The sequence below is a fragment of the Mycetomoellerius zeteki genome, unplaced genomic scaffold (assembly GCF_001594055.1).
Source record: "Mycetomoellerius zeteki isolate Tzet28-1 unplaced genomic scaffold, Tzet1.0 scaffold114, whole genome shotgun sequence".
NCBI lineage: Eukaryota > Metazoa > Arthropoda > Insecta > Hymenoptera > Formicidae > Mycetomoellerius > Mycetomoellerius zeteki.
Genome location: NW_017256062.1, coordinates 1,878,519 through 1,905,537, shown reverse-complemented (window position 1 = coordinate 1,905,537; position 27,019 = coordinate 1,878,519). Strand labels below are relative to the sequence as shown.

Here is a 27,019-nt window from a genome sequence, read left to right as displayed (position 1 = left end):
GAAAATCGGACTCAGCGTCCTGCGAGAAAGCCTGGTTCTTCACGAAGTTCTTGACTCTTGTCCGACGTGGAAGAAACGCCGGACGACGGAAGGTTTAATTATTCAAGACCTATAGCTGGAGAACGCTTTTTCTTCTTTAGTCGATAAATTAATCGGTACGCGAGACTTTTTTTGTTTTCTTTTAAGACACTTTTTTCGGTCAATTCTTTTGCTCATTGGCAGCGTGGCAACACTCAGGGTAACTTAATTATCGAATTAATTGACTATAGTGAAGAAATTAATAACCCTGTTATATTCAAGATACGATGATACTTAATGCGATGTTCTTCCTTGTGGCACGCAAAAACGCAATAATTCTCAAGTGTTCATTTTTAAAATAAGCGATTATATATAGCTCGAAATGAGTTTATTGTCGAATTAAGCAGTGTTCTCAGTTTCACTATTTATAAGTGAAGTATTAGAGAAACGCATAAGTTTTCGCGCGCATCTTTATTCGTAACACTTTCATTCATCTGCTGGTACACGATGTCTTTTCGTTTCTATTAAAAGTTTATCATTAATTATTATTAATTGAAAAATTACCCTTAAATAAGAAACTAGACAAGTTGATCTGTTTATCTAGTCTCAAGTTTCCAAATTTTATTTATGAAAATAAAATATGCTCTGAAAAATGAAATTTTCGTATATAAAATTGTGCGCTTAATTGCTTTCTTCAAACTTCAAAGAATTATAATTCCTGAATTTTTTACAACATATGTAAAGGTTTCGTAAACATGCGATTTAGATAAATATACTGATTGTGAGAGAAGCTTTTGGCATTTTTTACTATAATTACATGTTACTATAATTAATGATAATAACATATATGTATACACGCACAGTTCTAACAAATATGTATAATTGGAACTGAAAATGACTATAAACTATAGACCATAAAAACGTATGATTGCAATTACTATAATTTAATTATAATTTATAGTCCAACGCTATGTGGTCGTTCCAAAAATAATTGTAGGTTATAGTTAAATTATAATAATTGCAACCATTTTTATGGTAATAAAATAACTGTAGAATTCATTTTCATCAACTATATTTGTGTGTGTGTTTTGAAGGTCCTTACATATAGCTATTATTACTAACATTAAAGCAGTAATAATTATAACATAAAATTATAGTAAAAAATAAAAAATCTTTCTCAGTGTAATTATTTCTATCTCTCCAAACATTTCTCAAAAATTTCTTGCCCAGTTTCTGATCGTAAGACATAATTTTATTTGTTAACGTATATGTTTCGCAACGAATAGTGGAAGAAACTTCTCTATGAACAAAAGCGTCATGTTATCGCGTGCTTGCGTGCATTAAGTCGTTCATTGCGTAGTTAGATTTTACTTGGTGCCGGTTCGATACAACTTAAGACTTTTTCAAAGTAATGTTTCAGAGGAATTTTGTTCGTTTGACATTTAAAAAAATAAATAACTTTTTTCTCGAAAAGATTTTCGATTCTTTGGAAATAATTAGGAATAAATGATTGTATATTTTTTGATAATAATATTAAAATAAAGTAAAAGTATTCAGTGTAATTCAATTTATCAATAACATTATATATCTTTAATTAATATTATTTTATATGTAAATGTTATTACAATACAAATAAATGTTATTAAAAAGAAATATTTTCCATTGTTGAGAAAAAATAATTAATACTTTATAAAAATTATATTGTTAAAAGCTATTGATTATATGCGCAATATTGAAATGAAGGATGAAGATGAGTTTTGCACATTAGTAAACATTGTGCAAACAGGTTTTTGCATGATGTAGTCAGTTTGCATTCTTGATAAGGGCCTCACGACGGCGCGGAAGTCCATCATGCAAAGATATGATTTGCATCGCTGTGATTTTACGATCTTCGTAATTTATCCTAAACGGTTATTGATAATATCAAAGTTAAAAGCTTCCGGAACCTATTATTGTAATGAATGATGAACATCGCAAGTGAAATGTGCAATTAATGCAATATAAGCGGTGAACAAAAGTCTGTACAAGATGCATAGCTGAATGCAATCGGTGCTGAATAATAGAATCACCCTTTCAACGAGTCCGCGATTGTTACGTGTCCAATTATCGCTAACTATTGTCCACTTTGATTTTACTCGGCATCGATAATGGAAGCAGGATTATATAAGTCAACTGCGAAATAATGTAAACGTCGAGGCAACGGGGTATTGCTACAATGAAGGTAAGTGGATCGTATAATACGTTTTTGTGCCTGTCGGCACCTGCATATGCACTTGCACACACGAACATACGCGCATATATACGCGTGGGCACTTGTAGGTGTAGGTGTTAACATAGCGACGCAAGGACGCCAGTCATTGATCACCTGGTGGCTATGACCTTCGCCAGTTGCATCGTGGTAACGTGGCCGCATGTCGTTGCCGCGTACACCGCCTTCGAAAAGGAAAAGGATGAATTACTCTCGTAGGGGGAAACATTTCTCGATCGCCTCCTGACGCCAGCTCGATATGATTGGCAATTAATCTCATGTTGAGAATGGTGGTCCGAGTCGTCCGTTTCAAGTTACAGCAAAAGCTAATTGATTTTCGACGGCGGAGTTATACGATTGGATCCGTGTAGAAGATTTTTCTCAACAGTTTTCCCCGAAAATCAATGTTAGATAAGGAAGTGAGTTTGTGAAAATTAAATTACTGGTGTCCCATTACTTACAAATTTAGCTCTGCCAAACGACTGAGTAACCCTATATGAATAAATGATTCAAAGACGTTGTAAAAAAAGCAATGGTTAATTTGATTCGAAGATCGGTAAAATTATTTCCTTAAAGTAAAATTATTACAAGTTTAATACAAAGCGATTAAATAATTTTGTGTAAATAAATAATTTAAAGATATTATAAAAAGGTAATGATTAATTTAATTCAAAGATCGATGAAATTATTTATTTCCTTAAGATAGGATCAAAGGAAAAAATATATTTGTAATAGAAGTTAATATGGAAAAAATTTAAATTTAAGACATTTTGCTAATGCTTTTTGATACGTTTTTCTGAAGCTTTATCAACGTGTAGGTATTAATTAGGAAATATTTTGGTAGTTGGCTCATGTCTAGAGAGGCACTCCAGTGGAGATTATCGATTTTGCCGTTAAAGGAAAAATGGACCCTTCGGATTTTAAACCTAGTGTAACCTTAACTTGAATTCGCTAAATTTGCACGAAATTAATTTCGGTCCTCGTATTCTGGTCTTGTTCTCATACAAATAAATTCACTATAATAGTCTAGAAACGAGATTGAACACGAATTCCTGGCCTTCAAGGAAGCTTCAAGGAAGTCCAGATTTCTACATTCACTAGATCTTTTGGGTTCGTCCATTTTAAATCACAATCAAGGAGAGACATACATGTTTGTTATATAACATTTTTCGTTTTCAACTTAATTTCTTTATGAGAATTTATGTCATTAGAATTCAATATAAAATTAGTACAAGATATAAATTCTACAAATTCAATTGCTCACGATAAGTGTATGAAATGATAAAGCAATATCTGAAATTGATGTCAATTTTAGACAAAACTATCTGGACAGTTTAGATAACGAACTATTTAATTGTATTTCAACGTCACAATTACATTAGAGAAGTTTGAACATGTGAACAAAGCAAAAGTTTGCAACAGTTTCATGATCGCTTTTAGTGATATTAAGATGTCAACGTGTAATGCAAATGATCGCAAAGCATTAATTTAATAAATACGCAACATAGAGATATGACTGATGATAAGAATGATAAAAAAAGCTTGCATTGGAATAAAATATTGGAAGACTTAGATAAAACATGTCTGCGGTTTTAATCCGAGAGTAGAGTCACCTGATCTTTTTTAAATCCGATTATCTGGAATGCTTACATCCCAATTAAAATCACTATTATTAATAACATATTGTACATTATTGTTTCTTTATTTATTTAAGAATATTATGGATATGGATTTAATCCAAAAAAACATAATTTTCCAAAAAGGTAAGTAGAAACCAAATAAATATTAAACGGAATAATCATGTTAAATAGTTCGTTATGAGAATATTTAAAAAAATAAAGATTTTCATGTAATAATTTTTATTGCGGATTTTCGATGGAATTGCATATTTAAAGGCTTATAAAGAATATTTAAAGAGTTATTAAAAAATAACATATAAATATACATATAAAATAACATAAAAAACATAAAAAATATATTAAACGATATCTATACAAAACAATACTTTACAATTCATATCTTTTCGCCATTTGCATTGGGATGTAAAATTCAGGTGACTATATTTCCAGGTTAAAGAAATTATTCTTTATATAAAGGCAGAAAGAAAATACTGATAATTTTATAGACGAGAAATTAATTCAATAAATCTGTCGCCATTTTGATGGGATCTCTAGAGTACCGCAGTCTGTGACGTGAAACGCAGAGCACGTGGATGGACGCGTATATGACGATGACGTTCCTTTTTGCAGACTAGACTGCTCGTGTCACGATCATTCTGAAGTACAATCCACTGCATATCAGTTTTCCGTTGCATGTAAATTCATGCAACGAAAAGCCACGACGAATAGGATTACATAAGAGATTGATATGCAGGGCGTGTCAAGTTTATTTTCATCATGTAAAAATTTTTTTCCAAGTCAATAATTTTTTTAGGCAGGCTTTTTTTAAATAGAGATTTAGTTACGACTGTCACAACTTTTAAATCTGAAATCTGTAACTATACAGGGATGCAAATCTGAAATACTCTGCAAAGAGTGAATGATGAATGATACCGAGGAGAGATGGACAAAATTATTTGGCACAGAGCTTGCGTTAAAGCACCGACTGTGATTAATCATAATAAATGAGGAACAATTTATCGCTTGGTCAAGCAGAATGATGGATTCACTCTCGTTTATTAAAAATTGTATCAGATTTCCAAAATTGCATGTATAACTACATGGAATTTTATGTAAAATGACTCAATGATACAAAAAAATTACAGATATAAAAAATAGGGAATTCCCCACAATTTTGTAAAACTTATAAACTAATAATAAACTTTATACAGTAATGTGAGATTATTTTATAATATTATTTATTTAATTTTAATTTATTCTATATCAAATAATTTCAAAAAAAATTGAATGTTTCGAATTTGTAACGTTTCTAGACGGAGTAGCATTTTTCTACAATATTTTTTCTTATATATATATATATATACTCTTCGTTACATTTAAAAATATGTGATTAAATCACTTTAACGTTTTTCTTTATATCTGATACATTTTAAAATACGTGATCAAGTTACTTTAACATTTCACGCGTTGTTTGATGACATGCAATAAACACAGCAACTTTGTTAATTACGTACTCGAGTATTTTATATTTTCATTTGTATTTTTAATTTTGCGATTAGAAAAGCTTCGTTTAAAGCACACGCTCACATTGTCCGCGGCTCAGCATTCACTGTTGCCATCGGTTGAAACCGACTTCTTCGTTGTCGTCGTCGTTGGAGCACGATTTTTTCACCTTTTTTTTCAGGGCCGCGATCGATTGACAATCTCGCGCCTTTTTTACTTTCGCAAATCCGCACAATAATCAACCGCAATCTATCTCACAAGGCGCGGCTTGGATATCTTGAGAAATCGCAAAAATATCGATCCTCGAATCCTTGGATGATCCTCGCGATTGATGACGATCGCGGATTAACGGATGATGAGTGTCTTCGCGAGTGATAGTCTGAATTTTAGAAACCGCGGCTTGCGAACGTTGGTGAACGATACCGATTACTCGCGACTAAATTGACATAGGTGCTACTGATCGGTACCACTCGATGTTCTGTCATGATCCTACGTGAAAACGTAACGCGAAAGGAGAACACGCGCTACCGTCCGAGGTACGCGCGGCTCTCGGAGACGAGCACGGATTGGGCACGACGTCGAATGTAATTGATCTGCAGGTTCTCGCCCTTGCGAAACCCGCGGACGAAAGAAGAAGGTCTTGTCACCGTTCGCATGTGCGATCTTTCTTCGTCGAGAACGTGGACGGAGTGGCGATTGACGAAGCTACCTGCCAGGCAGAACGGGGGACACTGCGACACTGATCAGGGCGCCGTGTAACGGGAAGCCCATGAATTTCTCGAGCCCTCTCGCAACCCTCTCTTTCCCTCTTGCTCTAGCACGCGTGCGCCCCAATAAGTCGCTCTTCCTTTCTTCTCTCTACCACGGCGGGCAATCCGCCAGCAAGCGGATTCGTCTCTTCTCTTCCTCCTCGACCTCCGCGTTGGGATTGACGTGTGCATCCGTACTTCCGGTACGTCTTTATCCCGGCATCGTAGATGAACGGATGCTCGAATGCTGTCCTTTCTTTTGTTCTTTTGAATTCGCGCAGATGACCGAATTTGCAGAGTATCCGAAGACTTTAGAAATATTACTGTGGGATCTTCAATGGATTCTAATTGAGGGGATTGGTGGAATAAAGGCACAATTCTACTTAGGCCCTTTTTCTGAAGATTAGCGCAAATAAACAAAGAATTGATATTGCTTACATTAGTTAAATATGAACGTGTTTCGATTGTCCTGTGGCGGTGAAAATAATATAATCTATGGAAAAAGAGCATAAATGATTTAAAATCATTAATGAGATTTTTACCAGAGACTGAATGAAAATGATATACGACACTAATGTGTTTTCATTACAACATATTTATGTTAAAAAATTTTATGAAAACTCATAGATGATGATTGAACAATATTTCAATTTATTTTGTACAAGTAAAAGTAAAATGTATTTTATATTCATTTTGTATTTCTTCTAGAAGAATGTGAAAATAAAAAAACATTTCTGTAGTTTATAGTGTTTTCTTTCTATCGATTCTTACAATATTATGATCAATATTCGGAAAAAGGGCTAAGGAAAAACTAAGTGCATTTTTTAAATTGCAAATAACTTTTTAAATATTGATCATAATAGAGAAATATTATAACATATAACTTCTCAAAGACATATAAATATATATTTAACACTGTTCTCATTTGTGGTATAATAAAAAAGTAACAAGTTATTTTAATTTTTATGAAAATCAAGATTTAATAATTAGGCCTTTATTCCGTCTATTCCCTTAATTAGTCACGTCAAAATCTAATAGCTGGTGTCAAGAGCTTTTCAAAACACTATAATAAAGTTATTTTTTATTACATACTTTTTGAGTTATAAGGTTTGAAAGTTACAATACCGTCAGCATTAGCATTACGCGGTGTCCGACAGTTAAAACCTCTTGAATGTTCAGGATCATGTCCTGCGTAACATTTGTCAAGATCAAAGCCACTGGAGATTATTCCTCTTGTTTTCATTTTTACACTGAAAATTCATTTTTGCGTTAAAATGAAAATAAAAAGTACAATCTCCGATGGCTTTGATCTTGACAAATGTTATCCAGGACATGATCGTGAACAGCATTCAAGAGATTTCAGCTGTCGGTTGGACACCTTGCGTAATGTTAATGCCGGTGATACTGTTACTTTCAAGCCTTATAATTCGAAAAGTACTTGATGAAAAGTAACTTTATTATAGTGTTTTGAAAAGCTCTTGACACCAGCTATTAGATTCTGCCATCAAAAATAGGACGTTCCATTAAAAAAAATCGATTTGACCTTAATCTCACCTTGGCGACGCCACCCAAGGTCAAATGGATGTAATCAGTGAATAGATATTTATAAATCCTACAATTTTTGTTTGAAACATTTTTCTCAAAAATGCTTTACTTTCGAGATAATCGACCGTTTTCAGACTTTTGATACACCCTATATGCTGCTTATTCTACTGCCACTTCATTATTACAATTAATCCCCTTAAATTTATAGGACGTACATTTATTGCAGGTCTATTTCGATATATCTTACATGAATCATTAATTATCGTTAATTAATAACTCTCGCTCTAATTGTATATATATAGCTCCTCTTTATCCTTTAATATTTAATTTTTTTCAGTTGCGCAACTCTGACTAAAGTCGAAACGAATTGTATCGGGACCCATTACCTAAATGTGAGAGATATCGAGGACCTGCTACGGAATAAGCGTGGAATGTTAGCTATTCGATGTTTACGTGCTATTAATTATCTTCTTACTGGCGGCAGTCTGACGCTACGTCGCAGCTGCTTCTTTCTTCGAAGCTGCAACTTCTCGGAACGTTGCGAAAGCTCGATGATCGCTAAACGAGCTCACATGATACTATTTTCGGCATTGAATCTCGCGTATTTTTACGCACTATGACTCGTGCGACGAAAATGGCATAAACACAACTGTATCAAGAATTTGACTGCCTTCCTTTTAGGAAATACAGTTGCACAATACTGTTTTATTCTTCTTAGCATTCAATGAATAAGATAGAACAGCACTTGAATCGACTATCTCCTAAAAGGAAAGCAACTTTTATTAGGTCACAGTTCTCGATTGATTTAAGCATTAAAATATTTTATATCTATTTCTACCAAAGTACCTTCGTCGAAATTTCATCTTTTGAGAGTTACTGGACAGTTATATTAACTCTGGTTAATAACTGAGAAGTAAAATTGCTCAGAGGATCCAATCAAAATGTAACACTTTACATCCAGCTAACGTTAAAATATTCATAGAAAGTTCGATTCATATTCCCTCGTATATTCCCAATGTGCCGAATATTCTAGAACGGTAATAAATCGTTGCAAAATGTGCAAATGTCAATGAAATATATTCAGAATATTGTATGAATATCCCTTGCATATATCATGAGAATCGCGAGCGAGCGAGCAATACACATCTCCACCGACAGAAGGCTTCGGCGGAGAGCATTTACTCGTAAAAAAGAATCACCTGAGAGAGAATATAAAGAGCTCAACACTTTCGTTTGTAAAGTAGCGATGCTGATTTTAAAAAAAGTCATTTCACAGAATCAATTCATTTTGATAGGTTCGATTCTTAATAATTGATTAATTGAATAAAAAAAATCGACTCTGAATAATCGATTTTTTCAATTCTTTTTTTTTTAACAACTTGTAAGTAAGATTATAAAATGGATATAATAATTAACATATTTATAGACAAAAAAATATATATATAAATCGAAATAAGATTCCTCGTATTAAAATTAATTAAAAAAAATAAATAAATTATGGCAATTAGGAATCGGCGCTGTAATTGGTGCGCTTAAATAACTAACAGATCTTAATGTCTTGAAATATGTATTTCACATTAGTGAATGTATGTACACATACGTTTCGGCTAAATTCTAGTCTTCTTCAGCGTGGAAAAACCGATGAGTTTCGTTACGTGATCTGCACACACAGGAATCTTTGATTATCTCTCATATATTTTCTCAGTTAGTATGCTGGATGGTTTCATGGAGATTGAGACTTTGAGAGTAATTAGTTGTGAGTAGGAATAATTTAATACATATAAAATATAAGTAATTAATATTGTATATGGAGAGTTACTCCAGGATTACGCATGCAGAAGAATAATAGCGCAGTGTAAATTCCAGATTATATAAAATGATACAAGCTAAAACGTGTATGTTGTAAAGTCGATGATATAAAATCGATAATATAAAATTAAAAACGGACAACGATCTTGACAGTTGCGAGTCACATATTAAAATGATACATAAATATTATAATTGGCGTCAAAAGTCATGATTGTTGTCTCTATTGTAAATATAATCAGTGATCGGGGTTCGTAAAATGTTAACGTGTTACAATGGTAACAAAGACTTAGTAACTCTGTATCTGTGTTTAAATTAATGCCGTTCTTTTGACGTTTTGTGTTTATCATCTCGGAAATCAATCGTTTGTTATAACTTCTCTCATATTTCTCTTTAATGTTTCCACATTGTCCTAATTAAAAGTACGTGTACATTCACTAATGTGAAATATATTTCAAGACATTAAGGTCTGTTAGTTATTTAAGTGCACTAATTACAGCGCCGATTCCTAATTGCCATAATTTAGGTACTTGTTTTTTTAATTAGTATTTATAGACGAGTTACAATAATTGAATAAATTGAATTTACTAATTTCAGAGAACATAATTATTATTACATCTGGATAACATATGTTATATTGTACATCTTATACTTAATTTAATAATGAGAAATTTTTACGTCTTGTAATCGTAACTCTTATAATTTGCTTACTACGCTCTGAATAATTGATTTGTGATCTATAGAGAAGGAGGATGAGTAAAATAAGCATACTTTGAATTCATTACATTGCAAATAATTATGCCTATTGTACTCTTCAATTAGTCACTTGATTAAGCAGCGAAGAGACAAAAATTGGGCAATTCCCAACCAGTATACACTGTTAAATCTATAGTGTCAAATTTAACTTAACGTGAGTCGCCACTGCTCCTACTCAATCATATCGTTATTTTATAACTAAAATAATAGTTTATAAACATTTGACACTGTATAGTGTCAAATTGACACGATATAGTGTCAAATTTAACTATCATTTTGGTAAAAAATAGGCCTTAGTAATATTCTTCGCAATGATAAATATAATTATATATATATATGGGAAAATATATGGGAAAATATAAAAATATTTTCCCTTTTAAATCTGTTCCATTAGTTTCATCAAACGATCAGTTTTCAATTTTGAACTCAACAAAAAATTAGAAAAAAATTGCAAAGCTTAGGTAAATCATATAGGATCTGGTTACCTTATTTATGTAGATATTTACCTCGATATTTACTTATAAATATTTATCTCAATAAATATAACATTTCATCATAAAGTCAAAGCTAATGGATTATAATATTATATTGCGCTTTCAGAAAACAAGGACCAACATAGTTCCTGCGCAGCTTTAAAACGAATCTCCTGATGAAAAAGTCAGCTTGTTACAAGCCAGGAAAATTGATTTATTGGTGTTGATATAATTATTGTAACAACACCTGAGTACATGATAAAAATCTCTGCAATGTTGCAGTATCGGTTATCGATATATCGGAAATTCGGTGGCTATTCTGGTTTATATGAATAACTAAGAACGTGCGACAAGAGTTCCTCTCCCCTTAAGCTTCATTGCGAAATGATGATTATGGCTGTTAAAATGTTGCTGTCAACTTGGGAACAGTGTCTATAATTCATTCGTTTGAAATAACGCAACAAGTAATGATCTAAGTTACGACAAAGCAATATATAAATATATATGTTACAACTTGTTGAAAACCCATGAGCCTTGCATCGACTTTGTTGAGCAAATTGGATTTGCATATTACAAAGTGCGGTTATGTTTCAAGAGACGGTTACAACGTTAAGGGAAATAAATCCTTAATTGTTTCATGCATGCAAGAGTAAGGTTTCGTGTGACGTGATAGTTATACACGTGTACACATAGTGTCTTCTAGTTCCGATAAAATTCTGAGAAATTTGATTGATCTGAAAGTCTACGCACTTGTCACTAGACTGATAATATCTCTAAGAAATATTATACATATATATCATTTGAAGTAATGCGAAACAAACGATGATCATTGTGTTTAGGAAAATTATTTTTCATATACTCGTATAAGTGTCACCCAGCTCTTTACGCTTATACATTACTTCTAAAGATTGAAGCATTTTTAAATTTTGAAAAGAATGTTTAATCAACTTTTTTTTTAATTTTAATCATAAATATTATTTCAATAGTATATTTAAAAATAAAAATTGATATTTCTAATAAAATAATTATATCTATAAAGAATTGTACGTTTTTATTTAAAAATTATAGAGTGCTTCAGACTTTTTAGTGGTAGTGTACATACAATACATAGTGTACATTCCACTTGAGGCTTGCAACGCTCATGAAATCATTTCATCCTTGTTGTTTATCAAATGTTAAACGAGAACAAATAATGCTTGCGAGTATTGTAACCACCAAATGGAATACACCTTAAGATAACAATATATGTGAAAGAGTATATACAGAATCTGCTGCCCTATTCTGTAACTCTTAACGACAGTGTCGATATATCGTTACTATATCGTTGCGCAAATTTTTTATATAAGGTGACTGAGGAGAAAACGCCACACTTAAGCCTTTATTCTTGAATAATTTCTTAATGTTATTGAATTAAGTTAGAAAAAAATGTTATCTATATGCTAGAGACCTTGCTTTATTTACACAAATTTACAAATTTAACGTTTAATATTCCGTATTATTGGAAAAAATTGATATGTCATATCTTGTAAAAGTGGCATCTTCCCCCTGTATATAAGATGCCACCTCCTATGGGAGAAGATGTAACAAACAATTAAATAATGTAATGCAATATAAACTTACATATTTTACTTGTTTTGCAGTCCATAATTGAGAAAATATGAAAGGGAGTAATTTAGGAAGTAAGTTGGACATACTTTTATTCATTTAAACAGCATTTCATTAACTTAAAATATTTCGAATTATATAAAGCATCCAAAATTTTAATTCATAAAATCATTTTAATGACGATTTCAAGCAGGAAAAATTGTTTTGTATTTACTGTCATCTTATCCCCAAGAGAAATATTGAATTGCAACTTTTAAGCATATTACAAATAGAATATTAATAAGAATATTACAAATTATAATCTATATCAGCCACATGATCGCCAGAGAACACTGATCAAAATCGTATATTATTTGATCGGTTTTACAGTAAGCATCGAAGTGCAATTTTTGTAATATTGTGCACTATTGAAATATTGCGCAATATATTGCTGCAATATTTCGTGATGTAGGGGATGTTATATGATTGTTTTTCGTTCCATTTTAAAGCTTCATATCTATGTCATGATGCAATTTAATTTTTTTCTTCATGTGGTGACGTTAATACAAAACAAACTGAACTTTATACTATTGTTGTATTATTATTCCAGTAGCATGTGCCGATTTATCAAGTGGGATACGCTTTCAAATTTCGCGCTTCACTGATAATATTAATTTCTCAACGGCATTTTCTATTGTGTATCTTCCTTGAGGCTTTTTATACCGTGGCGACCACGTAGGTATTCGCTATAAAACGTCATTTTGCGAGTCCCACGCCGCGGAAGATTTCCGCCTACGAGATTGCGGTGCAGTCGGATTGGCGCCAGTCAGGGCCGTATTAATGTAAGGCAATGTGTTAAAAGCATCCGTATGCAAACAACCTCTTTTGCTATCCCCCTCTCTACCCCCTTATATTTCTGTTTCGCTAAATATTTGAAAGCTCGCATGTTTTCATGTACATGTCACATTTTTCATAATTGTCTACAGTCACGTGAATGTGAAATGAAACGAGATACTGTTTTATTAACAAAAACAAACCTTGTTTATCTTCTGCAATAAAAAATAACACAAATTAACATGATGTACAAGGACTGATGAAAGTTCAATAAGAAAAGTCTGCAAAAATACATAAAAAAAGAAAATTTTCATATGTAATTTGACAGCAAATCGTTACAAATAATTATTTATATATATACATATATTATTTTATTAATATTATTGTTCTCATAATTGTTGCTAGATTTATTACCCTTGAATTAATAAATGATGGAAATAATAAGGTACGCAGAAGTTAAATACACAAATACAATTCTTTATTACGCCCAATTACGTAATCTCCGTTTCTTGTTAAAATATAAACATAAAATAGAAAAAAACATAAAGTTTATCCGGAAATATTTTAAGAGCATCAGAAATTCATTAATTTGGAAAAAGTATTTCATGACAAAAGCACGTTTCACTTGGCTGGTATCACAAATGATATTTAACTTCTCGAGATGAACCCTATCTTCAATTCACGAAACTGAGTTATTCCAAGTAGGCGAAGGATATTCTTTACCTACCAAGGAATGTTTGACGCTTTCATTTCCGAAAAGCAGTTTTACACCAATTTCAATTATGTTGGATAAATACATCGTCGCGATGCTTTTAATTTCCTGTCATCTCCCATAACGAGGATTTTCGAGTGACATTACGAGTGAGTTTCAAATTTTCTATATGATATAATAACAAGTTTTACATTATTACGTAATAAAGAATTCATTTCTTTTGATAATCCCACAGAATAATTAATAGAAATGGATGTTTTTTTTACTGTGCTTTTTCGAGATTTTCTACTTGTTTCCCTCTCACAATTTCCAAATTTTATTAACGTTATTCTTTAATTATAATATAAGGATATTTCACTTACCTGAGCAACTTTTTCTCCCATGTTTGGTGTGTGCATCGCTCCTTGAAAATATTTCGCAGATCCATTGTCTTGTAAGGAAAACTGTGTAATGATATAAAGCACGCATTAACAAAGTTTTAAAGGTAATAAAATACTAAAAAAATATATATCCATTTTGCTTATTATTAATTAAATAATTCCATGTTTAATTAATGGAAAAGTAGTAACCTAAGCTAAGGAATAGGCATTAAACACACGAATAATCTTCGTGTTTTAAACGACTTACTTTATGTTTGATGGAATCCGGTCCCATCTGACTCAGAGACGGCGACTTTCTATCCCTGGACGTCCGCCATTTCTGCAAATCGCTTTCAGAAGCGACGCCAGGAAAGATTTTTGAATGTTTCGCTGCTACAAAAAACGAATGACAGATGTAAGTCTCTTTTAAATTGTGCTATGCAAAAGGCGAAGTGATATTGTCATAATCGTTAATCCAAAATCTATAGGCGCGAAATACAGGCTCGATCAAAACAAATCTATTCGAATCTTAAATGAATTTTTGAAACTGGCGATAGCGAATTTAATAAACTAACAATAAGTCACAAGACCAATTGTATTTATGTTATACATTGTTAATCGACAGTCTTTCAACGTATTTAACAATTATGAAAAAAGCTGATAGTATAATAATCTAATACGAATGCAGGCACGTGTATAGATATAGTAATACGTGTCTTAAACGACATAATTCTTCCGGTCAAGTTTTACAACAGTATATACGCATACTAATCTAATGTAAATATACAATGGAACAACGAAACGATCATATCACATGCAAATGATTCTACATTATTCTTCTGTTTTAAAGTGGCAGTGTTTTTTATTTAACTTCAACATTGTATTGTTATGTAATATTTATTAGAAGATATATACCGATGTAAGAAAGAAATGTTTGATGTTTGTGCTATAGTTGCATAGTAAAATAATTATATAGATTTTCATATAGAGTTATTACTGCTAAAAGTTAGTAATAATTAATTATTATAATTATATTTACAGTTCTATATATCTATATATTTTTTATGGTTCTATCTATCACATATTTATAGCATATAGAATTATAAATATAATTATTATTAACTTTTAGCAGTATAACAGCTATAAAAATAGAGTTTTATAATTATTTTATCATGCAATTATAGCCACAAATACTAAACAGTGTAAATTAAAAAATATTTTTCCTTTTGCCTATTATTTCCTTCTTTGTATATATCTTGTAAATGATAATACTAATAAAAAATCATATCGATGATCGTTTCGATGGCCACGAGCAGCTCGACGAATGAATAAATAACCGAGCCTATATCTCTCTAAAAGCGTTCAGAGGTGTGTTAAAACAAGTTAATTAATCCGCACTAGAAGCTGCATACCTGTGAAAGAAAGATCGTTTTATTGTTCGCGCAAGACGGTTATATAAGGTTGTCAAATATCTCCCTTCCGCTTTATTGCTCTTTAAAAAGTGTTACAGTGATCGGATTTAGTTCAAATATGCGCCGTTTTGTTCGATAATCTGTTTCCATCTAGACGGCAACTTCATAATACCCCCCTCGTAGAAGCCCCCCTCCTTACTTGCGAAGAACTCGGACAGCCACTTTTCACAATCCTGTATTGAGTTCAACTTTACACCACCAAGGGCGTTCGCCATGGACAAGAACAGGTGGTAATCACTTGGCGCTATGTCCGGGCTATATGGTGGATGCGATAAAACCTCCCATCCGAGCTCCCGTAGCTTCTGACGAGTCATCAACGAAATAGCGCGAATTTCGGCGTTAGTGAACTCCATGTTTACACGTCTATAACTGTTGAACGCAATATCCAAACTAATCATGCATAGCGTCGTTTTGTAGGTTATGTCAAGACCTTTGAAATGGTGTATAGTATTGCCAGATACGACCTCTGTAGCGCTTTGTACATAGCCGCGAAATTCAAAAGACAAAAAAGCGGAAGGGAGATATTTGACAACCTAATATATCGCGTGATTATATATGCGTTAATTTAATGCTATATCGGATGCTATATGTAATATACATATGTATATAATGGGGGGATCGTCTTGCTGATGATTTGTACAATGATATATGACAATTGTTGTTGATCGCGGCTCCGCGATTATAGACGCGGTTCATGGCTCTGTAATCAGTACGTAGGTATACATAATTGTATACTCTGAGCAAATGCCTGAATATGCACCATGATGTTTGCACATGTGTTTGAGTTAAAAAAGCCGTGAATGCTTAATCATTCTTGTCTCGTTGTAAAGAAAAGCGTAGAAACTTGATCCTCAATCAGCCAAATGTACTCGGAATCCTAAATTAAGCTCTTTTTAAAGAATAAAATGCCGAAAAAGATTCATTGATATCGAATACAGATCAAATAAACAAGCGTCAACAAATACAAGTGAACAATTTGCTTTGATAAATGCAATGAGACAGGTCCATTTGTGTTCGTTCGCGTTCGTTTGCTTCCCATCTGTATTCGAGTTGAGAGAGCGAGAGTCAAGACAAAAATAAATCGATAACTTGAAGATATTTACAAAACGAAACAGAGTATTCTTTTATGTAGATAAATAAACATATTACAAGAGGCATTCCAAAAATAAGTTTCTCTATTGTAGGAAAAAATAAACAGTCTTGCATTGTAAAGATATTTCGGTAGAGTATATATTGGCAAATATATTTTTTCATTTACAGTCACCTTTATTGCAATCATAGTATTAGCTGAGCAAATTTTAATCATAAAAGTATCTTTACAAAATATGTCTGATTACAAACTACGTGCAGTAATTAGATTTTCACTAAAAAAAAAGTGTAATAAATATTCATTGTTAACTAAAGATAATCTTTTTAAAAAAAGTCTTCTTGTTTTTCACGGGAAATGCGCGTTATCATTCAACAAGACGAGTAAAGGATCGTTGACATAATTTTGTTGGAAATTTTTTAGTTATCCACCATACTTTGCGGAATGATTTTCACCAGTTTCCTGCGTTTGAAAAATATTTAGATGACAAAAATTTTGACGATGAAATCAAAGCTGAAGTGAAATTGTGGCTCCGATTAAAAAACACGTTTTTTCACTAGTATTAAAAAATTAATGTCACGTTACAAGTGCCTAAATTTCAATGGTGACTATCGTTGAGAAGTAATTTAAAAATCAAGTTAATAAAATATAAATGAGTTTTATGTTTTATCTTTCATTTTATTTTCCTACGATAGGGAAACTTACTTTTGGGATGCCCTTCGTACATTTTGAACAAATTAAAATTTTTCATCAAATTTACGTCACTGACTTGAAAGTAATTCGAATTCCTCTTCGAGAAAGATTTTTCGTGAGAAAATGTTTTCTTACCTTAAAAAATTTTTCTTAAAATTTTTCATATAATGTTTCACAATTTTTATGTATAATTTTTGACAATTTCTGGATAATTATGTACTTTTTAGAAAATTTCTCAATTTTATCTAAATTGGAACATTTCCGACACGGAAAAACGGCTACAGTTGCCACGACCAAAAGTCGGTCATCAATACATTTTTTGATTATAAGAACCAAGTACGATTGCGATAATCCTAAGATTGGCATATCTTAACGGCTATACCTGTTAAGATACATATGTCCATCTTATGATTATCACAACCAAATTGATGGATGAAAATTATCATTATTTCTGGTTGTGGCAACCGTAATGATTTTTTCCGTGGAAGTACCGAGAAAGTTTATGTATCGTGTACATATATAAATTCTACAATATTCTAAAATTTCTCATTCTATGATTTTTGACAAAATCTTATAAAATCTGAAAAAGTTTAAGGTATTTTTTCAGAAATTATAGAATGAGAAATCATAGAATATTTCAAAATTAGAATACATAAAAAATTCTGAGAAAAAATATCAATTTTTTCAGTATTTATAAACAATCAAAATCGTATAAAAATTCCGAGAAAAATTTTCCCTGAGGTAAATTTTATAGTTGAATAAATAAGACTCGAATTGTGCAAGATATAATATTATCGAAACCGGATTGCTTCATATAAAGTACAGCATAGTTATTGAAGACATCTAGACGTATGCATCTAGACGTTCTCAAATTTACGAGTATAAGATGGCTGATCGAGCGAGGCTATACAGTGCTCGTCTGATAATTGTACGGCAGAAGTATAAAATGGTAGTATTTCTCTCTTTAAAATTTTTCAAACGGTGAAATTTATATGCTGGCATATTGTAAATCAAAATGGTACAGGTAGTAGGTAAGTAATAATAGTAACAGTATATAAATAGAGTAATATAGTAGTATAAGTGGTGAATAGTAGAAACAGGTCTATGAAAGCTCAATCGGACACAATTTAAGTAGTACACGTTAGATCTCGAAAGCTCATGATAACAAGAAAAGCTGCAAGCGCTTGGTAAATTGTAATAAAGGGGTGCAAACTCGCCGGTTGACTCGCGGTCGGTTAAAGGAAAACCAAAAGAGCAGGGTTCGCTCCCTCCTGTTTTACCTTCGGTCAGATTATCGACTGTCGCTGGTCGTCGCTCGAGGGTGATGTGTTCGCTCCCTCGGCCCGCTACTAAAATAGTTTGCTGAGGTTTGACATTGGATTGACAGCTTGTGAGGAGAAGAGGGGATCGCCATCAGAGTGACGAAGGCGATAACGTAATATATAATATAAAATAAGGGGGAAAAGAATTGGGGAAGCTATCGCAATTCTTTCCGTCAAAGTGGAAGAATAAGAATATAAGTCTTTCATAGCACACAGACACGTTACAGTTTTCGTTTCGCTAGACATTTATATAAAATCCATCTATCCCTTTTTTCCGTAAATATATTAAAATAAAAAATTATGATTATAATCATATTAAAAATAAACATGTTCTAATGTCTATTATAATTATAGGTTTTTATACTAACGACCACTGAAAAAAATTGTGATCATTTTTGGTCCAATAAATGATCGTTAATCAATGTCCGACTTAATGTCCGATGTAGTTAATTCGTTGATACGATAACTGGATTCATTTATATAACTACAAATTCATTCTTGCAATGAATTCTAGTAATAGTTTTACAACCTAAATCATTATAAGAGTCCAATTTTTATTAATTCAATGAATACTTTATTGTATTTACGTACAGTTTTGGTTCAGTGAAATATAAGAAAAAATAATTCTGCTGAAATATGTGTTATAAATTTAGCTAGATATAGATCTGAAAAGAACTTTGTTGGACCATTAAAATAATTACGAAGAAATTTCAAGCATGATGAGGATGCTACAAAAAGTTTAATATTCTAGCAATTAGTTTGAATGTTCTACATGTCATTACGGTTATGCACCTAGCTAAATTCTTAGATATTTCAGCAAAACTGTCGTTTTTCATGTATAATACAAGATAATTCCGTCTCCAGCCTAAACGACATAATTCTTAATTTTTATCTTTTTTTTCCATAAATAAAATAAAAAATTATATTCATATTAGAAAAGTATACGTCATAATGTTCATAACAAGTTTTACTACTTTAAAGAAGTAGTATAATACAAGATAATTCCGTCTCTAATCGCAAAACAACGTAACTTTTGATTAATGTACAAGAGAGAGTATTAAAGCTATTTATACTTGCGCATAAGTTATTTATACTTGTATATATCTTAATTAGTGTTGTTTCGTTTATTGGACGTGCAAACATATTTACGTGCGCAGTGTTAGTTATTTCGAAACGCGCACCCTTTATATGAAGGTGTCTTCCTACGCGATGACTATACTAAAAATAGCAACTCTTACAGGATCTTGCATCTTTCCCTCGATCCTTTGTTGTCGCCTCTGTGCCTTAAAACTCGCTCTCGTGACTTATATTCCTTTTCCCCAACATTCAAGAACTGTCACCCATATATTATCGGTGACATTAAGAATAGTCGGACGCTCTTGGACGGAGATGGTGAACCGAACGTTTTCACATTGTTCTCGTGCTCTAGATAAATTTCTTGGCAGAGGTGCTATCATCAGATTACGAAGCGACTGTATGTCGGATGCTTATTGTATTTCAAGTGTTGACTAACGCAGCTATTACAGTAAAGTCATGACTGCCAAAAAAGCATCCTAAATCTGCCGGATATCTTTTCAGCTGTAAGATTTATTCTACAACTTTGAAGTCGGTTTTTCCGGCGTAAAATTCGCTACTTGCTGAGAGAATAAAAATCTACTAAGAGAACACGCGGAAATGTCTTAATATTCAAGCTCCCTTGTTGAAATTTAATATTGGAAGGTAGTAATTAACAACTTATTTTAGTATTAACTGAATTAGTATTAAATTATAACTGAAACATATGGGTCCTGATGACCTTGAGATTTTTTCTAATATAGTAATGCCTTGGAATGACGCTTTATGTTTGACAATTTTATACTTTACGGTTTTAAATTTGAAAAGCTCTTAAAAAAATAAAACTAATAATAAAAACTTTAGTTAGTCCAAAAGAATTGATATGTTCCAAACGTTAAAAATCATTCCTGTTACTGATTAAAAGCATCATATTGTTCAATACTGTTAATATTAATATAAGTAATTAATCATTACCTTTCAGTATTAAATTGATCAGTATTAATTGGATTTCTGTAAGAGCCATTTCTGACATGAGTTAATGTGAGATATCGGAAACATATTATTAGATATCACAAATTGATCGTACTCATAAGAAAGAACATATGTAATATAATTTGTTATAAGAATAAATTGCCCCCGCTCGGCGAGAAATATTATTCTGATAATTTTTTTTCTTTGTAATTAACACAAGTAAGAGAGACAAAGCAAGTGAAAAAGAAAATATATTTATCTATCAGTTTCCATCCGCAACATGCAAGGTCTCACGCTCCTATAAGTAAGCTACATATATCGATATACAGTAGTTCGCGACGTTATAGAGTGCTCGCGATGCACGGCACGGAAGGCCAGATGGTCACTCTCTGTCAACATTTGAGGCATGAAATATCGCATGCAACGATATTATTATTATTATTATTTGCGTTACCATAAATTATTATTTAACTGAGATATACATATACGTGGTTATACACGGACATCATACATCGCAATTATAAGTGCGAGCGAAACTTTTGGAATCAAATTGCAATCACGACAATGAAATATTTCTCCGTTTTTTCAATTACATTCATATCAAATAAAATCCTTGCAGACCAAGTCGTGGACGGTGGAGCGATAAAACGAACGCTATTCAATTTGTATTAGTCTTCATATAATCGAGAATGATTGCGATATTTCCTTAACTTGTCAGGGATAGCTACGCTATTCGTTTTAATTGGTTATAAAATGATCGATAAGATCCGAAGGTTTCAATCAGTCGTAGCTTTTAGAAAAGTAAATGCCAGCTAGAATTGAAACGCAACGCAGCTAGAGGAACGGATATATATATATATATATATTTTACCACATATATATATATATATATATCGGTGGTAAAATAAAATAACGCTTCACAGAAAGCGCTAATGTCAGATCAGGCAACTCGTGACACGAAGAATGGAATAGAAATGAGAGCACAAGAGGTCGTGTATATACTTACAAACGCTGCAGGTGAGGCTGCGACAAGGTGCTCTCGCCGTTTCCGGTTTTACGGCTCGCTTCGAGATAGCATCTAGACTCGCCGCATGAGAGACACTCCGTGAAGGGCCCTCTGCGGCTCCCCCCGAAGACGAGTTTGCACCCTCCCAGATTCCTGATTTTTGCGAAACCTGAAAGCACAAAGCGATCGAGCGGACTGATAAATTTTCTTCAGAAATATTTATTAAAATAATTTTTGATATTTTTGCTATAACATAAATGTAATATAACGGAAACGGATAACTAGTTGCTTATTGCCGATTTGAAAAAAAATTGCAATATAATGCACTGAAAGAAAAGTTTTTGTTATCTATAATTATACATTTTTACAACACACTTTCTCCGAGAAACTGGGAATATTCTTAGGATATTCCTCTGGACGTCCTGAAATCTGGGAAATCTGTGCTATATGAGTAATTATAATTATTACTGCTATAATGTTAGCAATAATAACTATATGCATAGATCTATGAACAAATATATATAGTTGGCATTAAAAATAACAATTATAGTTATTATTACTCCTTAAAAGTGAATCAATGTATTATTGCTGAAAAACAGTAAATATTCGCTAATGATTACAGCAGTTGTGAATGTAGTACTGAAGTCACTGATTCACTTTCAGAAGGTACCATAAAAATGGTTGCAGTTACTATTATACAATTTAACTATAATTTATAATAATTGCAACCATTTTTATGGTAATAATAATTATAATTATTATTATAATTGCCATTCTGTGTTTTTTTCTGAGTTTATGTTAGCTTTCGCAATTTCTTTCATTGATGTTTTGACGAAAATTTAGAATTTTCTTTAGGATAGAATTCTCGAAAAAAAGAAAGTTCTTTCTGTAGTCCTATATTGGCAGCTATTACTTTTAAAATTCGAGGAATCTCAACAAGGCAACGTGTTGGGCATGTACGTACGGCTGATCCTATTATATAGTTCGATAGCACGATCGGCATCCATTACGTCCAGCCATCGGGCATGCCCGTGAAATTGAAACGGGCAGAAGGTAGATAGGTAGGTGCGAGAAATAGTTTTGCTCTTGCACACCGCGCGTACGAGAGCTCCAACATGTTCAGATTGTATGGTAACAGCTCATGCATGCGCTATTAACTCGTGTACGGTCGTGTGATAACCTTCGCTCGTTCCGCATCTACTCTACGTGTTAGTCGCGTATCGCGACCGACGGTAAAACTTTGTCCCAGAATTTTGGGCTATCGCCACCCATCACGTGCATGCTGAACGCGCGTTTAGCGTTCGTTATACTGACGTTATATTTGAAAACGTGATTAAAATGAGTGTTTCATCAAAACTCGACGGATGATTTCACTGAAATCTCTTTCCGGCAGAGATACTGTTGGTTAACATTTTGAAAGTGTCTTTTGCACCTATATTGTCAATGTTTCATGCAGACGAATGCAATGCGAAATTTCATCAGAAGAAATATTTAATAATTAATAGTAGATAAAAATCCACCAAGAAATATTCAACACAGTAAAATCTCTTAAAAATGCGACCTGATGGAATGTTTCTGGTGGCAAATTTGAACTCAGCGTTTCAAAATATATACGTTAAAAAAGTTGTTTCCTTTTCTTGTAGTAAAAATTATTCAAAATTTTAACTAGTGTAATTATGTTCTCTTTTTATATCTTCTCGTTTTACAATTTGCTGTAGATATTAATAGCCTGAAAATGTACTTTTCACGGATAATTGAGAACATGGCAAATTTTTTCGCACCCTGTTCGCATGTGAAAATTAAATAAGCTCTATCCATTGCAGTCTCATTACATACGTATGCATTACTAATGACGCTACTTAATTACCACCGGTTAACTTATCGCGATGTTGGAATGTGAGATCGCGTGTTCGCATAGCGAATTGCTCACTGCAATTGCTGCTGGATGCACTTTTTTTACTTACGTCGCTCACTCCTTCGGGACTCGCAATGGGAGCGGTGCCGGGTTGTGGTATGATGCTCGGGGTTATCACCGACATTGTTGCGCCACCATTGTTGTTGCTGCCGCCCGACGGCGGCGGTGGTAGTCCTGGCGGGGGTGTGCCGGTCCTCCCAGGACCCCAAGATTCCATCATTGTGGGCGAGCCACATGTTAACGGGCTTAACATATCACATAAGTTTTGATTAATCAGTCATTCGTTAAAGTTGCACATGTGATAAATCACATTTACCGTATACCTATTATTTTAATTTTCAAACACTTACAATACCCGGATAAGTTCCTCCCAGAAATTATTTCGCACTTTCAAGTTAAAATAATTAAAGGGATTGTTTTCTTTTTAAAGATTTACTACGGATTAGCCGTAATACGCCTAAATTTAATCCCTTTTGAGAAGCATTAAAATTTTACCGGAATTACGGAAGACCTCATTAAAAGCAAGTTGGTTACAAATTTTGATACTCAGCGGAACTTGTTATCTCTGACTTTATGAAAGATTCAAGTAACGGGAGACGATTATACAGATAAACAATAGTTATTACGAGAAAATCAGCGATGCAGTATATATATTTATTTCCGGTACACGAACCCTCCGATGTAAACGATAAAAAAAAACCAGCGAAACAGGTGCCTTCCATTAGCCCGACCAGGAAATTGTGGCTGGCAATGGCCGGCCGTATTTACTCTAACCCCTCTCTCCTCTCTTCTTCCATACCGGGAAATGACGTTAATCTGAAAGATGCGCGTAGCTCAAACCCGCAAATAACCGCGTCGCGGGGTGGCGAGAGAAATTTATTGTGTAAATCCTAAGGTTATGGGAATGGTCGATAACGCGATACGGAACGGAGGTCGACTTCGCGAGTGAAGTGTGTCAGTGTTAGGTCAGACTGGCCAATCGATAAACAACCTGAACCCGCGGCGCAACGCGTGTTCGTGCGTGCGTGCTTGCATGCGTGCGTCGCGTTAAGAGTCGACACGAGAGACTATAGAGATCACTAGTCGGAAACGAATTTCTTTATATTAAAATTATGCTAAAATACTGTATGAATAATGTTTTAATTGAGATATTCGTAATTAGAAAAGACACCTGAAGATTCGTATAGAGTGATTTTTTGAGAAAAAGTTAAAATAAAAATCCGTTTTGATATTTCACCCGATATATTGTACTATATACAGTTGAGGTGTACATAATTTTATCTATTATAATTTTTTTCAAGAATCAATTTACAAAATCCGACTCTGTACGCTCTTTCGCAGCTTCATAGAAAAAGCTAAAAAGATCTCATGACGCAATATTACTTACTTCTAGAAGATAAAATATCAGCAATAAAACATGTATTTGTACTGCAAATAAAAAGCGTATCATTTTATTTATAATATTTTTAAGAGCGAAATTGAAAATTCGATTCTTTAGCAGGTTTCATATAAGCTTTGTAAAGTATAAGTCAAGAAAAGTTTCATGACAAAATTCTTCTTCTGCGAGACAATACCCAAGTAGCAAGGTGACGTTAAATAATGTCTTAATTAAAAAAAAAAAAACATTTTAATGATGTCTTTAACATCAATAAGACGTCATTAAAACGTTACCTTGTTACTTGGATATACAGGGTGTTTCCAAATTAAATCGCAAAACTTCGGGAGCGTGTAGAGGAGTAAAAAACTAAGAAAAAAAGTCCTATAGACATATGCTCGTTTTTGCTCCGTTTCAGAGAAATCGAAAAAAAATGTTTACATTTCTTGCCATTGTTTTTTTTACCTGCAAGATTAAATGGGGACCGTTTTCTAAATTTCTTGGAGAATGAATTTTCTGACTATTTAGAAAACATCCCATTACAACAACGTACTGAAATGTGGTTTCAATTAGATGGATGCCCTGCTCATTACAGCAGAGTCGCTAGAACCTGGTTAGATAGAAAATTCCCACAACGATGGATTGGACGTGGAGGAGCAGTACATTGGGCAACTCGTTCGCCCGACTTAACGCCATTAGATTTCTATGCATGGGGTACTCTGAAGCAAGAAGTTTATTCTTCGCCTATTCAATCAGAGCAACATTTGAGAAATCGTATCGTAGCTGCAGCGAACAGAATATCGCAAGAACAGTGCCTGGCTGCTACAAGAGCCGTGTTTGACAGATGCAATGCTTGTATTGCTGCAAGAGGTGCACATTTCGAACAAAATCTTCATTAAAAAGTTTATAAATAAAATAATTAAAATAATAAATTAAATATATTTTTTTCTTTTTTCGTGATTTCCTGCGAAACAAAGCAAAAAGGAGCATATGTCTATAGGACTTTTTTTCTTAGTTTTTTACTCCTCTACACGCTCCCGAAGTTTTGCCATTTAATTTGGAAACACCCTGTATACAGAATCTGATAGAGTAGTACAGATACGTAGCTGCACTGCAAATGAGGTGTAAATGAGTTGGACCGTCACTCCTGTTGACTCTTAAACTGCAACTGCATTCGATGGCGCAGTTCTCGTTGATGTTGTTTCGTTAAACAATCATTCTTTATTATCCGTCTGCCGTTATAGAATTTATGGATATATAGCCACATCGTCCTTTGTCGTTTTTAATTCGCAGCTCGACGTATTTGTAACGCGATTAGATTCTATTGGAAGGGAATTACGTAGGGGAACAAAAACGCATGGGATGGGTTAAGCGAATATACAAACAGTCAATTACAGATACCGTGCGCCACCACGCATAAAGCAATGGCCTTCTATACCGCGGGGTGCCCGCAGGAGCCATTCGTGAGCGTCCATAACTATTCAATTGGCCGCTTCATTATACTAACTGTTTCTTCTATTGTTAAATATGTACGAATATATAGGGTGTTTAATTTAAATAAACGGATAAACTTTGGGAACGAACTCCTCATACCAAAGTATGGAAAAAAGTTCATATAAACATATTCACAAATCCACTGTTACTGAGGTACAATGTTTATTAATAGTCCATGATTCGGCGTGTCCATGCGTGTATTGAATCAAATGGGAGACACATTGAACATTTATTGAAATTAAAAATTGCAAATAAATAATATTAAATAAATATTATTTTTTCATTTTTCGTATTTGTTTGAATTACAGCTTATTGTTAGTACACTGAGAGAAAACGAAATAGTTCTAGCAACTATAAATTTGGCAACTTTTGCAATTGAAGTACCTGTAACTAGTTTTACAAAGTAATAGAAACTAAAGTAGTG

The 27,019-nt window shown here is 33.0% G+C and overlaps 1 protein-coding gene across 11 annotated transcripts in view; it reads right to left on the bottom strand.

Annotated features, from left to right (window-relative positions):
• sei (potassium voltage-gated channel seizure) overlaps positions 1 to 27,019 on the bottom strand; it is a 153,193-nt gene that overhangs the window by 44,853 nt on the left and 81,321 nt on the right. For 9 of the 11 annotated variants that reach the window (XM_018457746.1, XM_018457764.1, XM_018457802.1 and 6 more), the window contains exons 5-9: positions 23,776 to 23,971; positions 21,812 to 21,980; positions 18,739 to 18,807; positions 14,475 to 14,599; positions 14,210 to 14,290 (exon numbers count right to left, since the gene is read on the bottom strand). In XM_018457746.1, the coding sequence (XP_018313248.1) occupies positions 14,210 to 14,290; positions 14,475 to 14,599; positions 18,739 to 18,807; positions 21,812 to 21,980; positions 23,776 to 23,971 (640 nt within the window). The remainder of the gene's footprint in view (positions 1 to 14,209; positions 14,291 to 14,474; positions 14,600 to 18,738; positions 18,808 to 21,811; positions 21,981 to 23,775; positions 23,972 to 27,019) is intronic. The other 2 variants (XM_018457738.1, XM_018457787.1) reach the window with 2 other exon arrangements.